At 40.6% G+C, this 18,981-nt stretch overlaps 1 protein-coding gene across 1 annotated transcript in view; it reads left to right on the forward strand.

Annotated features, from left to right (window-relative positions):
• The window catches only part of LOC146134704 (uncharacterized), a 37,702-nt gene that overhangs the window by 14,666 nt on the left and 4,055 nt on the right, over nucleotides 1-18,981 (forward strand). The window contains exons 7-44 of the mRNA XM_083397131.1: nucleotides 752-835; nucleotides 1,235-1,384; nucleotides 2,840-3,001; nucleotides 3,369-3,551; nucleotides 4,023-4,136; nucleotides 4,449-4,562; nucleotides 4,934-5,021; nucleotides 5,380-5,532; nucleotides 5,711-5,814; nucleotides 6,202-6,306; nucleotides 6,365-6,452; nucleotides 6,759-6,904; nucleotides 7,163-7,276; nucleotides 7,721-7,840; nucleotides 8,144-8,296; nucleotides 8,471-8,646; nucleotides 9,010-9,136; nucleotides 9,383-9,510; nucleotides 9,822-9,975; nucleotides 10,312-10,483; nucleotides 10,901-11,046; nucleotides 11,339-11,562; nucleotides 11,633-11,755; nucleotides 11,945-12,152; nucleotides 12,376-12,431; nucleotides 12,502-12,695; nucleotides 12,832-12,967; nucleotides 13,236-13,379; nucleotides 13,744-13,887; nucleotides 14,081-14,282; nucleotides 14,373-14,521; nucleotides 14,738-15,008; nucleotides 15,263-15,442; nucleotides 15,739-15,928; nucleotides 16,336-16,445; nucleotides 16,831-17,032; nucleotides 17,487-17,641; nucleotides 18,038-18,347. Of these exons, the coding sequence (XP_083253257.1) occupies nucleotides 752-835; nucleotides 1,235-1,384; nucleotides 2,840-3,001; nucleotides 3,369-3,551; nucleotides 4,023-4,136; nucleotides 4,449-4,562; nucleotides 4,934-5,021; nucleotides 5,380-5,532; nucleotides 5,711-5,814; nucleotides 6,202-6,306; nucleotides 6,365-6,452; nucleotides 6,759-6,904; nucleotides 7,163-7,276; nucleotides 7,721-7,840; nucleotides 8,144-8,296; nucleotides 8,471-8,646; nucleotides 9,010-9,136; nucleotides 9,383-9,510; nucleotides 9,822-9,975; nucleotides 10,312-10,483; nucleotides 10,901-11,046; nucleotides 11,339-11,562; nucleotides 11,633-11,755; nucleotides 11,945-12,152; nucleotides 12,376-12,431; nucleotides 12,502-12,695; nucleotides 12,832-12,967; nucleotides 13,236-13,379; nucleotides 13,744-13,887; nucleotides 14,081-14,282; nucleotides 14,373-14,521; nucleotides 14,738-15,008; nucleotides 15,263-15,442; nucleotides 15,739-15,928; nucleotides 16,336-16,445; nucleotides 16,831-17,032; nucleotides 17,487-17,641; nucleotides 18,038-18,347 (5,779 nt within the window). The remainder of the gene's footprint in view (nucleotides 1-751; nucleotides 836-1,234; nucleotides 1,385-2,839; nucleotides 3,002-3,368; nucleotides 3,552-4,022; nucleotides 4,137-4,448; nucleotides 4,563-4,933; nucleotides 5,022-5,379; nucleotides 5,533-5,710; nucleotides 5,815-6,201; nucleotides 6,307-6,364; nucleotides 6,453-6,758; nucleotides 6,905-7,162; nucleotides 7,277-7,720; nucleotides 7,841-8,143; nucleotides 8,297-8,470; nucleotides 8,647-9,009; nucleotides 9,137-9,382; nucleotides 9,511-9,821; nucleotides 9,976-10,311; nucleotides 10,484-10,900; nucleotides 11,047-11,338; nucleotides 11,563-11,632; nucleotides 11,756-11,944; nucleotides 12,153-12,375; nucleotides 12,432-12,501; nucleotides 12,696-12,831; nucleotides 12,968-13,235; nucleotides 13,380-13,743; nucleotides 13,888-14,080; nucleotides 14,283-14,372; nucleotides 14,522-14,737; nucleotides 15,009-15,262; nucleotides 15,443-15,738; nucleotides 15,929-16,335; nucleotides 16,446-16,830; nucleotides 17,033-17,486; nucleotides 17,642-18,037; nucleotides 18,348-18,981) is intronic.

Genomic DNA, 18,981 nt, shown 5'->3' on the forward strand with positions numbered 1-18,981 from the left:
CCCTATTCTGCTGTTGATTTTACCCAACTTTTTTCAAGTTCACAGTTTCGTTGGTTGGAAACCTGGTTTCTAGTATTTTTAAATAAATATTTTCCTCTTTTTACATTTGGCCGAAACAGCATGTTTTTTGATCAAATGGAAATACTAGAGCTAGCTTTTCCTACAATCGTAATTAAGGTCGATTGATGGTTTTAATAAATAGGCGATAATTGTGACAATTACAAGTCGATTACCGCCCAGGATTCTGGTTCTGCAACTTTGAGATCTGACACCTCAAATTAGTTCTGCTGTGTTGTTTAAATGTGTAAAGTCCGAAACTGTCTCTTAAATTTCTCGAACGTTATAAAAGTGCAACCTACTGCTGTAACTATGTTATGTTTTTAACATACTTATATAAAATAGTTGTCGCTGTTCTAGAATCCTACCACATTTTAATCCAGGGGTTTATATTGCTAACATTGTTTGGGGATAGGGTGAGCGTTTTGGTTTGGTTGGGTCAGGTATTAATATTATATTTATTCGCCATTTGTATTTTTTCCTTGCAACTTCAATTTTACCATCTCGTTTGGTTTCTGTAAAAGAGTTGTAGGATTCTAGATCAGCGCAAACTTAAAATTTTTAACGAACCTTAAAAATTAACTGTGGGATTATTTTTTACTTCAAACCATCTCTCGAAATATTTGTTGTTATACTTTGCACATAGTTTGTTCGTGCTGGAAGTGCCCCTTACTTAACCACCTTACATTGCCAGGTGAGGTCTGTAACGTTGATGTGGACGAATGTTCGCTCGGCATGAATTTGTGTCAAAACGGAGCAACTTGCCAGAACAGCGTCGGTAAGAATCAACTTAGGGTGACCTGTTATTCTTAAATTAAACTTAATATTGATTAAATGCATCGCTTCGAGAAATATTTTCATTGTTGAAATTTCAGCGTTGTCTAAAAAGTAAATCTTTTAAGTCAGCAATTTTTAAACTAGCTTTCTTTTTTAAGTTTGTAAGGCCACGAAAAAACTTAATTTTACATTTGCATTTGCATTTTTAAATTGATTTTATGTCCATCCATTAGTGATTTGTTTTTACATGTTTTCAATTTAAAAGTATTTTTTATTGTGTTGGCCATCACATTTAAGCTGTTATATTTTCCAATTATGTTTAAAACATGTATTAGGTCTTGAAAATTCTTGTTTTTTCGCAAAATGCGTGTCCACCACAATGACGTCATGTATGACGTAGGTTCGTACCACTGCTCGTGTGTGAACGGTTGGACAGGAGATGACTGCAGCGACAACGTTAACGATTGTGCTTCTACGAGTTGCTTCCATGGAGCCACTTGTGTCGATCTTGTGGGAGCTTTCAAGTGCATCTGCCCTCCTGGCAAGACTGGTGAGTTATTATAGATGCTCAGCACTAACAATATTGAATAGTCTGTATTCAACAAATTGCTTTGTTATTCACACTGGGGGAAATAAATGCTACCACGCGTCGGATCTCCTAAAAATACTTTGACTAATTAGTACAAAACGTAACAGGTTGTATTTAAAAAAAATACATATTTTTTCTTTTCTGTTCAAACTTTCTGTTGATATCTCATCCAATCATGAGATTTGTGTTAAAATAACGTTTGCTACCGACCAAAAAAAAATGATTATTTCAGCATTCTTCTGTAGTTGCGATTCAATATCGGCGAACACAACAGTTTGTTACAACGCAGACGTTTCCTCCCTCATGCGAAACAACGTTTATTTAGTTTCATGTTTTTCAACATCGTTCATAATTATGAGAAGCGACACAAATCGCGTTTCTCACTGTGCGCGCAACAATGCCCCATTCTCTTATCACAATGCAGCGCTGTGCAAGCGACCACAATGAAAACATGCCGCTACTTCCCATGAGAGGAAGGAACTAAGAGCTGATAGGGATTAAGCAAATAAAGCATTTCTGCAAATTCCGCTGCTTGTGAAATCGCAAAATATTCCATGTTTATTCCACTCTGTTGCGCTGGTGTTGGTGATTTAAAACCTATCGAATAAGGAGGTGCCGTTTCAATTTTACTCATGTTTAAAAATACACCTCATTTTTTAAAGATTTTTAGAAAAAACATAAACAGTTTAGCGTTTCTACCAAGATCTTGTTGTTTGTGCTGGTTTTAAGCAAAATGAAACCTTTTAAACTTATTAAATAGATTGTGTCATTTGTAGGTAATGTATAATTTTAATATGTTAAGATTTTAGCATTAACCTTGTTAAAAAACATGACATATGCCGAACAATTTCACCTTCTTTATGGACCTAGTAATTATTCCACGTTCTACTCCAAATTGTGGCGTCACTTTGGTGCATTGTTTCATTGGAACGTTCGCACAATGGCCTCAACTTCAGCTGAATGTTCCAGTAAGCAGCTCGTCAGTTTATAAAGCGAGCAAAAATAAGCGCCTTTAATAAAGGAAGCCCGCGTTTCCCTTCTTACATCACAATCGACCTGCTTCCTCGATTGGCCAATCACAGCTCGGATGGTTTCCTGTGTCACGCTTCGCTGCACAAGCGGCAGAGGTCATAAAACGAGCCACATTCGACCTTGAATTGGAAACTTGTTTTGTTGCTGAAACTTAGAACGGTTTCACCCCCTACTTTTATAAATTTATGGATTGTGACGTCACGTATCAATATATGTGACGTGCACCCACGACCCAAACCTCTCCTAAACTAGGTATTTTGTTGCTGAACCTCATTCAGTTTTACCCCATAAGTACTGTATTGCATATTATTACGTCATATATGAAATTGTTACCTACCCCGATGGTGTACGACCCCCTAAACCCCCTAATCGTGTTGTTTTTAGGTATATTGTGCCACTTGGAGGACGGTTGTGCGACCACGGAAGCCCCGTGTAAGAACAGTGGTTCGTGCCAAGTCCACCCAACCAATGGTGAGGCGATATGCACTTGCATGGATGGATACACAGGAACACATTGTGAGATTGACGTCGATGAATGCTCCCTAGGTGAGTGCAATAATAAAAACGAGCAGATAAAATCCATTGTTACTTGCTGTTTAAAAACTCGAACTTCGGCAAAATACAACACTTTAGCTGCCTACTGACCTCTAGCGGTAGACAAATCAGTAAACAGCCAAAACAATTTGGTGGGGACGAATCGTGTGTTCTGCCCGGGCGTTATGGTTTAATTTTGACATTTTTTTTGAAAAATTAAGATTGTTATGAGTTACAACTCTTACGAATTATTAATACCGGTAAGTCGCGTTAAATTGCCACAATATTTTTTCATCGGCTAAAAATCATTTTTTGAAATGTAATACATTTCTTTAACCTTTGTCTTATACTTCTCCCAACAAGTTGTTGTTGTTTTTAGGCAAGCCATGCTCACACGAGGGAACTTGCATCAACTTATCTGGTACATACGCGTGTTCATGTGCTGTGGGTTACACCGGACCTTCATGCGACATCAACATCAACGAGTGTGACTCCAATCCTTGCCAGAACGAAGCAACCTGCCTCGACGACCGAGCCATGTACACCTGCATATGCTTGTCAGGTTTGTTGCAACTGGGGTTTGAACCCGCTACCCTTGGAACTTAGCTACATGTTTGGGCACCTAGATAAAGTTTAATCCGACGAATTAGAGCGATTTGCTGGTAATTCTTGTTGTAATCTAAAGTGTTTTTTTATATTTTTAATTTAATATTTACTGAATTTTAAAATGTTGCGCTAATCCATTAAAACTTCCCCAGGGGCCCCCAGTAAGGGTTTTTATGATTTTCAAAAGTCACAAAAAACGTTTTTAAAAGTTTTGCAGTAAAATTATCATTTTTCGTGAATTCCCGTGTTCCCCAGTGTATCGCGAACTGTGGTTTGTCCACACCTGCTTATTACTTCGTACACCTACACCCAGTGCTTTGTACCACACACAACGTACACAGCAATCATCCACCAACTTTATTTACCGACGATATGTGAATTGTAAGTGTGCTTTGTATGTCATTAACACGTACTTTACAACATCCAGGTTACACAGGCGACCAATGCGAGATCGAAGTGGATGAATGTTCGTCGGATCCTTGCATGAACGATGGAACGTGCGAAGATAGAATAAACAGCTTCGTGTGCCACTGCCTGCCAGGTAACACGTCATCACGTGTGACGTCAGCACGTTGATTTGATTCGCTTTATTTTTCTCAAAAATTAGGATATAAAAATTAAGAATTGGAATTTTAAAACATATGTATTTGTTGCGTGTCGTCACGAGTGACGTATTTTGGGTAAATTTGTTTATTATAGATCGCTTTGTTTCTTAAAAAGGTTAGAAATTTAGTGGAATAATTGAAATAACTTCTTCAAGTCATGTTAGCTTTACCTAGAATGTGTTTGAACATTCTATTCTAAACATTCTAAACATTTTTTAACATTCGATTCTAACCCAGTCGTGTTTTAGGATTCACGGGCGATAATTGCGCGACGAACATCGATGATTGTGCTTCCACGCCTTGCCAGAATCACCTCCAGTGCATCGACCTCACAAGCGGCTACACCTGCAAGTGCCAACCTGGTAAGAAACAAAATACTAACTTCGTATTCACATGTTCCTTCTAACCATGAACCTTCGGTACGACCGAGGTTGTGAGTTCGAACCCCACCACAGGCTAGCTGTCACTGAGCCTCGCTTGCTGCAATCCTGATTAGGCCGACTGTGCAATATCATTTCCGATGGCATAAGTATATTATTACAAGTATAAGTTGTCTTTATCTTTGGAACTATTTTTGTCTTGGCACAGTTAACTTTAACTAAGCCATGAAAATAAGCTCCAGAGGGTTTGTGTTTTGCTTGAAGTTTAATTGTAACATTTACCCGCTCCCTCTTGTCAATCTCTCACCCTGTTTTATCTTGCTTCTTTACGTCATCACGTGTTTGTTGCCAAGGTTACGAGGGCAAGAACTGCGAGAATAACACGGATGAGTGCGCTTCCAATCCGTGTCACTACGGTACTTGTGAGGACGGAATTAACAGGTTTGGGACGATTTTATATTTCGGGGGTTTAACAACAAAGTCACTACCAGAGTGCTTGTAAAACGAGGTTTTAGGTTGCTGTAAGGATTGAAAAATTCCACAACGGTCTTATAAAGTAGTCTACTTCTGTACTAACTGTATGGGTATGTTTACATACCGAATAGTTGCGATATTTTAAAATTTCTTGGCGATTGCCAAACCTTAAAACAACCTGATTCTAAAATGGCAAACTAAAGCTGGTTTCTCCTCAAAACTTAAACGTCATTCGGTGAGTCTGCGATGGCTTTTTGGTGTGTTAATGATACGCAAGCCGTAATCGTTGGTGTCACTTCACAACCTAACATTATTTCCCGCCCAGATTTACTTGCGTGTGCCAACCCGGTTATGGAGGAACATTGTGTGAGACCCCGGTCAACGAATGCGACCCCAACCCCTGCCAAAACGGGGGTGCTTGTAACGACCTTACGGCCGGTTACCATTGCGTTTGCCCCCTCGGAACCAGCGGCAACAAGTGAGAGAAAAATTAAATTAGGATAAAATGTTAAATAAAGTAAATTAAAAAATTATAACCAAATGTTTAAGAACTGTAGACTTCATTGGTTTAGTGTGTTTTAGTTTTTTCAAGCTTTGTGAGATAAACTTTTTTGAAATAATGGTTGAAAATCTTATTTTTTAATTTTTTTTTCCAGTTGTGAAATGAACCAGGAAGAGTGCGTGTCTAATCCGTGTCAGCACGGTACATGTGTTGATGGCATCAACAGTTACACCTGCTCCTGCGAGGATGGATATACTGGTAAGTGCTGTTTTCTCTCTCAAAATATATATAGCCGACTTCTGTAACTTAGCAACTATTTTGAAGAAATAGTTCATAGATTGCATAGTTCGGGTAGGTCTACATACTCAGACGGAATAGTTGGGGTCTCTTAATTTCTTAGCGATCCCCTAAAGTCAAATTAAAACAACAACACCACTCCACTTTTGATATCGTCGAATAAAAACATTTTTGCAAAACATTTTATTAGTTGTTCTGATGTTGGGAAAATCAAAATCGAATTAAAACACTAAATGTTTTTCTTTATAACTAAACCACTAATTAAAACAAGCCCATATTTGCTTTATATTATTACCGTTCAATTACGTCACAAACCGCATCTATAACACCCACTTTATTACGTCACAGGTGTGCATTGTGAGGCGGACATCAACGAGTGTTTGTCAAATCCTTGTAAGAATGGAGGAACTTGCGAAAACAGACTCAACGGATTCGTTTGTTATTGTCCACCAGGTATGACGTCATAATGCGTGGTTGTGTGATGTGATAGTGACGCAATAATGTGTTGCAGGGTACAACGACTCACAGTGTTACTCAGATATAGACGAGTGTTATGGCAATCCTTGTCACCATGGAGATTGTGTGGACCAAATCAACAAGTGAGTTGACTTTACAGCTTTACAAATAATCATGAGGGAAAATAAGCGTTTTTGAATCACTATTTTGTGGAATTTATTTTTAACATCCAACTTCTACACCTCTTTATGCTTCGGTGAATAATTACGACTCAAAATACAAGTGTTTTCCCTCTTTTAATATATTAAATACGTCACGTTTTTACGTAACTTTATGACGTTATCATTTGACTGTGTTACGTCATCCCGGAAAACAATTTCAAACAAAATCCCAACTCGATTCACCTCTATGTGTTGTCTGTTACGTAACAACTTGTTATTGTGACGTAGGTACACGTGCAATTGTCACGATGGTTATGAGGGAACAAACTGCGAGCACGACATTGACGAATGCGGAAGTTCCCCCTGCCTCAACAATGGGGTTTGTGACGACATAGTGGATGGTTTCGTGTGCGCGTGTAAAGTTGGTTACACAGGTGAGGAAAGATAAAGTAAAAAATAAGCATTGTGAACCAAACTCGTTGTTATCTTGATGGCTTATCCCCAAATTCCTAATTTTGGGATGTCACAAGGGTACAAGGTATCTTGGTGTGACGTCACTATTAGCCCTAAGCCGTTTTTTTCACGTTTCAAATATTCTATTTGAAAAAATAAGGCATTAAAGCGATCGTTCAATGTTTGCGTTACGTTACGTCACAATGGCCTAACACTGTTCTGTTGTATGACGTCATCAGGTGTGACGTGTGCGACCGACATCAACGAGTGTGTGCCGAACCCATGTTTGAACGGAGCAACTTGCAGCAACCAGGTTGGAAAGTACGTGTGCGCTTGTCTGCCCGGATTCACAGGTGAATATACAACATATGCTCTGTGGTAATATGCAGATGGACATACTAACCTAACTGTTTAAGAAAATAAGTCATTTAGTTGCAGTTTTATAAGAAATGTTAAACCTTTTAAATATTAACTAAGCGATTAGTGCGATATTTACAAACGTCATTTTTTACTTTTTTAAGTGTTTTTAATCTAATCTCCGCAACTTGAAAGATTTATTTACAGCAATGTTTAAAAATTCTTATGTGTGTGCTTTATTTACTTGTTTTTTGGTTAATTTGGTTTGTTTGCGAGTATTTTGGTTTATTTAAACGGTAATGAATTACACCGCAGGTACATCGCCAGTAGTTCTAGAATTGTTTTACCATAACAAGTTTGTGTCAAAGTATTTACTTATTAATGTGCTATTCTTACAACGCCTTGTACCTTGCCTACTAACCACTATTCACTTGTTGCAGGTGTTGACTGCCAAACTGCCTTGACCCCATGTGACCCCTCCCCCTGCAGGAACTTGGCCACCTGCCAACCAACCGCTGACTTCCTTGGCTTCACTTGCAGATGCCCAGAGGGCTTCCAAGGTGATTACTCTAACTACGTCACAATTGTGGGGGTTATAATGGTCCTGGGATATTAACATACTTTTGGCCGAATTTTGTGCTGTTTTTCAATTTTTGTCTAGTAGTTAGTTACAACCAACGTAATATGAAAGTGCTTGTAACTAATTGTGGTTATATACGCAAGAAGCCGTATTTGTTTAATTCAAGCACTGGAAATCAAGTGTATGTGTTGTACGGCGAATTGTAAAATAACGTTGACCTCGTGCATCACTTTTGTGTGTATTGTACGTTGTTATGTGATTGTATTAACACCTTTTACTTCAGGAGCAACTTGTGAGCACGATATAAACGAATGTATCCAATCTCCTTGCAAGAATGGAGCCACGTGCATGAACTCAAAACCTGGATATTCATGTCAGTGCTTACCTGGCTATAATGGCAACCTATGTCAGAACAATATCAACGACTGCGTCACAAGTAAGTACTGTTACGTCACTATGAAGTACTTTACGTCACTAGTGAGTACTTTACGTCACTAGTGAGTACTGTTGCGTCACCATTTAAAATACCATATTTTTTCATCAGTCAGCTTTTCAAAATAATATTCTTGTTGCTGACATCGCATTGTTACCATGTATTATTACGTCACAGACCCGTGTATGAACGGCGGCACGTGCATGGATGACGTCAACGCGTACAGGTGTTTGTGCGTGAGGGGATTCACCGGATCTGCTTGTGAGCACGACATCGATGAATGTTCCAGCAATCCTTGCCTCAACGGGGGAATATGCTCAGATTATGTCAACTCGTTCGCATGCACATGCCAGGTGGGGTTACTACCAGTCAACTGGGGTTACTACCGGTCAACTGGGGTTACTATCGGTCAACTGGGGTTACTACGAGACATCTGGCGAAGGCATCTTGAGTCGCTACGTATTATGAGGGGTCACTACAGGTCTTTTTGGTTCAGTACGGGTCAGAAAACTGAAATTGTTTAAAAAAATATATGAGAAAAGCTTGCATTTATAAAAAATATCTCCCAGAGCAACTATGTTTACATAATGTTGTTGTTATTCAGGCTTTCTACATAAATACTAGTTGTTTAGGCTTTTACTTAATGTTGTTGTTATTCAGGCTTTCTACATAAATACTAGTTGTTTAGGCTTTTACTTAATGTTGTTGTTATTCAGGCTGGTTACACGGGAGCGAGTTGTGGGATGGAAGTTGATGAGTGTGAAGCTGGAGCTTGTGTTAATGGAGGAACTTGCGTGGATCGAGTCAACACTTATTCGTGCAACTGTAGACCAGGATTCGCAGGTGGGTGGTGCGGGAATTAACCAGGTTTAAAACATAATAATTTAAAAGGTGCTCAATTTGTAAGGCGGTCAATCAGTTTTGAATTCACCGGAAAACCCTAATTTTCAACTCACCAGTAATCACTCTGGGCGTTCCAAGCAGTAATCTACCGTTTTGAACACACATACACTGATATGTGATCTAGTGTTGTTTATAACGTCTTGTGGCAAACACCCACATCGAGATGTGACACAGCATTGTTTTTAGGCTTGTATTGTGAAACCGACATCGATGAATGTCTTTCCAAACCTTGCCAGAACGGCGCCACCTGCAGTCACGTGATCAACGGATTCCAATGCCATTGCCCCAACGGTTACCAGGGCAACACCTGCGCGGTAAGTCACTGCGCAACCAATAAACTCGAAAACGTAGATTAACAGAAAAATGCACAAAAAATTGTTTTTTTTAGAGTAATTTATCAAATAGTGCTCTTTGTAAGCAGACTTTTGTGTCACTTGCTTTAATTGACTCACTGTATTTTTATCGTTGTTCTTAATTTAAAACTGTTTTAGGAAAAATTGTGGAAAAAAGCATATTAAAGCATAACGTTCCAAGCGCAGGTTGTTTATCCAGATAACGAGTAAACCAACTGTACAGTGCTTGACAGTGATATATTTTGTGTTCATTTTTTCGACACGTGTTGCAGGAGTTGATCGACCAATGCGCGCCCGACCCGTGTGCCAACAGTGGAACGTGCAGCCAATCAGGGACGAGCTTTGCGTGCATTTGCCCCCCTGCATTCACGGGGGTTTATTGCGACATTCCGAGGGTTTCGTGCGCCGTGGCCGCCTCCCAACAAGGTCGGTGGGATAATGTGCTGTGCTTATTCATATTTAAAAGTTGCTTCAAATATAAAATCTTTCGCCATGTCATTTTCCCCAAAAGGTCAAATATATCTTGTGATTCTAAATTCAAGGTCAAATATTTGCACTTTGCAGTAGTATAAATACACATTTTACTGTTAATCAATTAAGCTTATATCTTTATTTTTTTAATTTCTTTTTGTTTGGTATTTTATTATTTTTTAATTATTTGCTAAAAATATGCGACGATTCAACTAAATAAAGGTCATTCGCCCTAAGGTGTAACTTGGGGTTGAAGGTAAAATAGTGACATCAAGGTCGAATATGTTGCAGGTGTGACCTTGAGTGCGTTGTGCCAACATGGGGGAACTTGTCGTGATAGTGGCAACTCACACTACTGCGCATGCGCGGTGGGTTACACAGGAAGCTATTGTGAGGTGGACATAGACGAGTGTGAGTCACACCCGTGCCTTAATGATGGAAACTGCACGGATTATGCTGGAAGGTAAGTTGCAAGTTGACAACTTCGGTGGAAGTAAATATAACTCCTTTTATTAAATGTCTAACCAAGTACAAAGCTTAGAAACCTAAAATCAATTTGTTTAGATGATCAGATAAACACATTTCACTTCTATGAATACCAGTATATTAATTCAAATAAAAGTGCAACTAGATTCGTTTGTTTTTTTACCATAAATACGTAAGTTAACTTTAACATATAAAACAATTGAAATAAGTATTTAACCAGAAATTGTTCCGGAATAAAAAATGGTTCGCAGCCATTCTCGTGGTTAATAACATTGTTCAATTGTCTTACCAAAATAAACCAATTTAACAATTTATTTGATCATTCTTAAAAACATTTAGATATAGTAGCCGCCCGTAAACTCTGTCCCCTGTTAATATTAATGTTTCTCCCCAGCTTTGCTTGCGTGTGCCCCCTGGGTTTCGAGGGGTCCAACTGTGGGGTGAACGTGGACGAGTGCATCCCGAACCAGTGTGAGAACGGTGGTACTTGCATCGATGGCGTGAACAGCTTCACTTGCGTCTGCCCAGTGGGGACAAGCGGTGAGTCAGCACAAATATGCATCATTCATTTTGTTGGAGGGGTTGTGATGTGAAATGTTTGAAAGCCCGATTTGTTTTGTTAATTAAGTTTTCTCGAAATTACAAACAAATGATCCTTATTAAGTTTGATTTTTAACCTACTTTATATAAATATGTAGCAACAACCCGAGCCACTTATTGTGGGCGCATTTTGCATTTAGTATATTTCAAGTCTTGTGTCAAGTATTTTAACGTAAAAAAGTTTTTTTCAATCATTTCAATATTTTTAACTTTTCTTAAATTATGTTTCCAGGAGTGCTTTGTGACGTCAACACTGACGATTGCACCCCCAACCCTTGCGAGAACGGGGGTAGGTGTGTGGATCAGGTTGGGGACTTCACCTGCGAGTGCCCCCCCGGCTACGAGGGGAAACAATGCACCGGTGACGTCAACGAGTGTTTGTCAAACCCTTGTGACGTCATAGGCACCATCGACTGCGTGCAAGGAATCAACAGGTTCCAGTGCAACTGCAAAACCGTGAGTTGACGCTTGGTGTGACGTCACACGTGTGCTGATGACGTGGTGGTTAATGACGTCATATGTTCAGGGCTACACCGGCGCCACATGCGCCCAGATGCTGACCACTTGCGCCAACACCCCCTGCCTGAACGGCGCCGTTTGTACCGACGACCCCCTGGAACCTGCGGGGTACAGGTGCCACTGCGAACCGGTGAGTGACGTCATAATGGCGGTGATGACGCAACATTGACGTAATTGCTGTTCTTGTTAACAACAAGTCATAACTTAACTAAACATTACAAAGCGTTGAATACATACAACTAACATGTTTTTCTAACTATCTATGACGTAACAATGACGTTCTTAGGTTCGATTGTGACGTGTATTGTTTTGTTGCCAGGGTTACAAGGGCGTAAACTGCGAGGAAGTGATGTCACGATGTTCGGGGGGTCTCGTTTGTTACAACGGGGGTACATGTGTTGAGGGGTCAGGGGGTGCGCAGGGATGCTACTGCGCAGCTGACTTCAAGGGTGACACTTGCATATATTATGTGCCGGGGAGTCCCCCTGGACCCGGAAGTGACGACTTCACAATTCCCACGGTCTACGGTGAGCAAATATTCATCCGCCAGTAATATGTAAATGTTTACACGTTTCTGCCAGATAAAACAATACCGCACAGCAAGCAAATTGTTTATGTGCAAAATATAGAATAAAATAACCAAATTTTATAAAAAAAATGTCCAGTAAGACTTAATTCGCTAAAAGTTGTCCCGAATATTTTATTTTAATGTGTTCATCCGCTAGTAACTTTACAAATATTCATCCGCAGAAAAAGTGTGCAACATCCCACAGTGCGCCTCCTTGCGGACGAACGGCCAGTGTGACGTAAGTATTGACTTTAATGCTTCTGTATTGTTGCTTATTATGTATTGTTACGTCACGCGTTATTGTTTAGGAACAATGCAACACGTACGGGTGCGAGTACGACGGGGGTGAATGTTCGTTGGGGGTGAGGGACCCATGGGGGGAATGCCCCCCCGAGTTCCAGTGTCAGAAGTTGTTCCACGACTCCTCGTGCGACCCACAATGCAACAATGAGGGGTGCTTGTTCGATGGGTTCGACTGTGGACCCCCCCAGGACCCCTGCCCGTGAGTATGACGTCACAATAACCTCTGCTACAATCGTTAACACAATGTGATGCAACTTTATGACACTTTACCTTTGTGTATCCATCTTTAGCACAATATTGTTTTATGACGTAACAAGGATGTTTGTTGTTTGTAGAACCGGATATCGCGAATACTGCAACGAGAACTACAACAATGGCCATTGTGACGTGGGTTGTAATACTTTCGGTTGCGGATATGATGGACTCGATTGTGATAAGGACTTTCCTGAGCAGGACGCTAAGGGGACGCTGGTAGGTGGTTGCTGTGGCAACAACAACTCGTGACGTAACAGCGCTTCGAATTTATTTGCGAAAAGTATCAACCCTATCTTTTTCCAAATGTCGAGGAATTTGTGTTTAGAATTGCCTTTATGAAATATTTTTAAGCTATTGGACATTTCTACTGTTGTGTTTTATAATTATATTTAAAAACGTCGAGCGATCTAAATTTAGTTCTTTATGACCTAAAATTTTTCTTAACAGTACTTGTGTGACGTAACAGTGCTTGTGTGTGACGTAGGTGGTGACGTTGGACATGACGCCGGACGCTTTCGTGTTGGTGAAGAGCGACTTCTTGCGGATGATGGGGTCCATTCTTCATTGTATTGTGGAGTTGGAAGTTGGAAGTGATGGGAGGGATAAGATTGAACCCGTGTACTCACAGGTGGGCACTTAAGTGTGACTTAGCATTCACTTGGTTATTAAGTACATTACCTAAGGGTTAACATAAGGGTTTTTAACCCTAACAAGTAACACTCAGTGCTACCACTCGACACTGAAGTACATCAATCAACAATTTAACACTTAAGTATCTCTTAGCACTCAAGTTTTTCTTAAGTACACCACTTTTTCTTAAGTACACCACTTAGCACTAAAACACATCCCCTCGACAGAGTAATTTACTACTTAAACTCAGCACTATCGTGCCTCAAAGTTAAGTTGAGTTCGTCTGTTAAATTAGCTTAAGTTTAAAATCGTTTTGTTAAACAAAGCTCTTCAATGTCGTAACAATAGACCCATTGTTGCAGATCGCGAGAAAACGTCGCGCTGTTTGGGAGAAGTTCGGTTGGTTGAAATCCACCGAGTATGACGTCACACTGCTCAATTATTTCAACCATACTTCGTCATTGAATCGTATGAAGCGAGCCTCTGACGTCATAACCGGGTCAAAGGTGAGTTCAAGGTCAAAATAAAAAGAAAAGGTCAAGACAAAGTTTAGTGTAAAATTAAAGGAAATAAAAAGTATTTGGGGAAATTTAAAGGAGGATAAGAGTTAAAAGTTTGTTAAGATTTGTACCCCCGACCTCGGAAAGATGTTCGAACCCGCGCATGCGCAGTAGCACCCCTAACCCCCCTGCTTTTTAGGTTTTCCTGAAGCTGAACCTGCAGAAATGCCTCCAGAGCAGCGAAGCGACTTGCTTCCGCGACACAAAAGACGCCGCTTATTATGTAGCAGCTCGCGAAGCCACGTCAACAATGTCAAGCGACTATGACATCACAAACGTCGATGTCGTCACAGACACAAACGAACCACCCGCTGATTACACCTATATAGCCGGAGCGGCAGGTACGGTAGCAAATAAGTAAAGTACGTTAGCAAATATATTGCACCCCCTGTGCGCATACTAAGTGTTAAATGTTGTTTTTGTTGTTCCAGGTGGTTTCCTTGTGGTCCTGATGATAATCGGGGTCCTCACCCACCAGAAGCGAAAACGGGAGTCGGGGTCACTTTGGATACCCGAGGGGTTTTCCCTCAGTAAGAAGCAACGCAGGGAACCAATTGGACAGGACGACTTCAACCTGAAGGTAAGCACGTCATCAGTGTGACGTCACCACTGTACAACGTGACGTCACGTTGTAGTAAAACTATTTTAATAATTTGTTCATTAATTATTATTGAAATCATTTGTAGCATTATAATAAATCTGACGTAAGATATAATAATTGTGACGTAACACGTACTAATTGTGACGTATCGCGTGTTATTATGACGTAACACGTATTAATCGTGATGTGTCATAGGCGATGAACCCCCACGGTGAGATGACGCAGGGAGATTCGAGCGTTCCATTGTTCAATAAGTGGGAGGAGACAAAGGGACGCTATCACGTGTCCCAGGAGCAGGAGCCATTCTACGCGAAACCAACGAGCCGTGACGAATGCGTGGACACGCGTCAGTGGACACCGCAGCATATTAACGCCGCTGACTTGTCACGCCTTGGATCGGCGAATGTCCTCACAGAACAAACACCACCACCTCACAATGATGGCGACGTCGACGCCAAGGGTCCAGGTACGTCAGGGTGACGTCATGCTCATAAACATTATAATACTAACTATTACGTAACAGTAATGCCACGTCCCCAAGCAATATTCTGCTAAAAACACACAAATACGAATCTTATATAAAGCAAGGTTGTAACTTACTTGAAGTTGGTGAAATAGAAAGTGTATTGTGGCCTGATAAACTGAGTTCGTGAAACTTCCAGCTGATTTACCTGATATTCAGTTGTATAACACCGCCTAACATGACGTCATATCACGCAGACAACATAACCCCCCTGATGTTGGCTTGTACGAGGGGGAGTGGGGTCGAGACTGGGTTAAGTGATGAGGAATCCGGCGACAGCACGGGTGAAGGGGTTTCCCCGACCGAGGGAAGTGATAGTATGATCGCAAGCCTTCTGCTTCAAGGAGCTTCACTGAGTGCTCAGACCGACAGGACAGGTGAGCTGCAATGAGCGGTTGGTGATAAGTAAGTGTTTGTGGCTGCGGTTTTACCTGAAATGAAATGCGGCCAAGAACTTTTAACACTTAATAACTTACCTTTAATTTATGTTAAAGTAGCTGATTTTGGTTTAACGAATTTCAGATTAAATTATGTTTTTTTTAATAAGCAAGGCAAACTCGTAATTGCCCCACTTCAAAGTTTTGTAGAACCTTAATTTAAACCCGAGTAAATAGCTCAATTCTCGAACAACAACCACTTACAATGACGTCACACAAACATTGTTACGTCACAGGTGAGACGGCGCTCCACCTAGCGGCCCGTTACGCTCGTGCGGACGCAGCGAAGCGTTTGTTGGACGCCGGTGCGGACGCCAACATGAAGGACCTGACGGGCCGAACCCCCCTGCACTCCGCGGTGGCAGCCGACGCTCAGGGGGTCTTCCAGATACTGCTGAGGAACAGGGCGACCGACCTCGACGCAAGGTGAATTGCGTGTGGTAGTTTTGAAGGGGACTCTCGTGTTTTTTAAACTCTTGTACTCTTTTTGTTAAATCAGATGTTCTTAATCTTATTTTACCGCCTAAAAAATTTATATTGCGTAAGTGGCCCAGGCATCCAATTTATGAGGTATGACGTCATAAATTGATGTCCTATAACAAGTAAACTTATAAACCTATTGTTTTTGGTCCCAACAAATATGAAGCTGAAATCTAGTCTAAATACATTCAAAGATAATGCGCCAAAGAGTTTTTTCAATTAATGTGTTTATGTTTCAAAAAAGTCTTGCTTCTTAATACACCAAGATCTCAATCAGGGAATTGACAACCGTCCCGCCTGCCCCAGTAAGACCCTTGTGTTAAACACTCACCATGCGCAACTTTGTCATTTAGGAGCAACGATGGAACAACCCCGATGATTCTTGCTGCAAGACTCGCCGTTGAAGGGATGGTGGAAGAACTCATCCACGCACATGCTGACGTCAACGCCGTCGACGATCACGGTACGGTGACGTCACCACTAATGACGTAACATGTACAACTCGTATTAGATGATATGTCTGCGATGCATAGAGATATTCGAACCAAAATGGCTCAAGTTTTGTGCAATTCGTTTAAGAAATCGAAAATCGCTTTATCTTCACTTCTATTTTCACACTGGTGATGGCAGGAGGTATTCTCGCAACCTTTGTAAACAAAATGTCGGGTTTATCGAATATTATTGCTTTTTTATCTAAGTTTTTAGAAAAAGGTTAAATTTATATTGACATTGCAATAAATCTATCCTACGCGAACCCGCACAAGCGATGAAAACTTGGTTTAAAAGTTTGTTGATTTAAAGTTTGTTGTTTAATTATATCCACTCCTAACCCTATGTTATTGTTGCAGGCAAGTCGGCTCTCCACTGGGCTTCAGCTGTCAACAACGTGGATGTTGTTGGAACATTACTGAGGGCTGGATGCAACAGAGACGCACAAACAGAGAGGGAAGAGACACCCTTGTACCTGGCAGCCAGGGAGGGCAGCTACGAGGCTGTCAGGGTCCTGCTTGACCACTACGCAAACCGTGACGTCACAGATCATATGGACAGGTGAGGGGTCAAGGGTCAACTCGTATAAGGGTATATACACAGGACTGCCACTCAAAAATAAACACGCTTTGCTGGGTAGAACAAGTAGTTTTCTAAAATGTAAACCTTGGATTTCAGGAAACTATTGATGGTTTTACAATCATTGCTTTGTTACAACCCCTAGGTTAAATAAATAAGTTTGTATTTACAATTGTTGTTTTGTTAAAAACAAATAAAGGACCTCATTCATATTTCTGAGAAATTATCAACAGTTTTTCTGAGATAACAGGTTTTTAACCTTTTTCCTAAGATGTAGAAAAATATACACAATCTACAAATAATCCGACAAAATAAAGAAGGCTGGAAAAATATTTTATTCCGTTAAATTTAGGAAAATGTAAATGGGATTGTTTATACAATTGTTGCTTCGTTAAAATCCTCCCATATAATGACGTCATCGTCCATTGTGACGCAGGTTGCCACGCGACATAGCGCAGGAGCGCCTCCACGCGGATATTGTGCAGTTGCTTGACGAGTACAACTTGGTGCGAAGCCCCCCGCTCAACCAGGGCCACATGGGGGCGCACATGGGTATGATGAGGGACCCATACCTCCCCCACATCGCTAAAAGTAAGAAACCCTGGAAATAAATCAAGAACTTGTTATTTAAGAGGGGTGAAAGACTTTCTACCCCTGGTGATAATTCCCTCGCATTTGTGTCATTATGACGTTATAATGCCTTTTGTTGTTGTCGAACGTTCACACAATGCATCTGCTTGTGAATAGGTTTGTAACCCGTTTTGTGTTCTGCTTAATGCTGCTGAAACTAAACTTACCTTTTATGCTGTTAATGTTAATAAACCCTGCATTGGCAAATTATTATCCAAACGGTTTCAAACAAATGTTCAAATTATAATAAACGTGGAATTCTGGGTTCTACGAACAAAAGAACAATTTAAATAAAAGTCATACAAATTATTTAAATTCACGCTAATTTAACTTTCAAACGTCATTTAATTATTGCAGAGTACGATGGTAAAAAGCCGCGACGCCAAGGAGCCAGGGGTGAGGGTAAGGGACGAAAGAAGAAAGCCCCAGCGTCGCAACCCCCCTCATCGGTCACCACAGTGGACAGCATCTCCCCCCAGAGCGACGGAACACCCCCTAACATTGGGGGAGTCCCCCTGCACCCCATGTACCCAGGGTCGGAACTCTCCCCTGGAACCGCGTCACTATCCTCGCCCGCAACTAGCTACAGCGAATCCACCATGTCTCCCCCCGCGCATGCGCACTTGCACCACATGCAGAGGCACCACCAGGGGGCGCAGCACTTCAGGTGAGTCACCGCACATGGGCGCTGATGAGTTAATTGCAAAAACTTATTGAAGTTTGGCAAAAGTTGAATGTTTCCTCATTTAGCAAGTTTAAGCTTTTTAAAGCTAATCCCCAACTATGTCCGATATTTTAGACAAAAAGTTCCGGTACCAACTGACGTCATTCTTTACTCTCAAATTAAAGTCTTAATAGTAATTTTTTTTCATAATTTCCTTATTCGTCAAGAACTTTAGTTACCTCCATTGGTTAACCTGATAATTTCAACTTTATTGATTGAAACCATTACGTTTAGAGAAATACCTATATTAGCTTGGAATCGGCTTCAACCCAAACACCATCGGACATCATTATTCCCAACCGGATCTTTATGACGTTTAAGAGAAAAATCGTTTTTGTTTTAAAAAAAGAGTTTAAAAAGCGAATAAAAAGAAGATCTTTTATGGATAAATTTTAGCTTCCTATTACTAAAGGTCAAAGTGACTTGAGCGAAATATTTCACCGACTAAACCAGAAATAAACAAAAAATGTTGTTGGTGATTTACCACTCGTTTTAAAGTGAGCAAATGTTTTTTTGAAACAAGCAAAATCTTTTGAACGAGTAAATGTTGGCCAGGTTCACTGAGTTGCTAATGTTG

The sequence above is a fragment of the Ascidiella aspersa genome, chromosome 9 (assembly GCF_963924565.1).
Source record: "Ascidiella aspersa chromosome 9, kaAscAspe10.2, whole genome shotgun sequence".
Lineage (NCBI taxonomy): Eukaryota > Metazoa > Chordata > Ascidiacea > Phlebobranchia > Ascidiidae > Ascidiella > Ascidiella aspersa.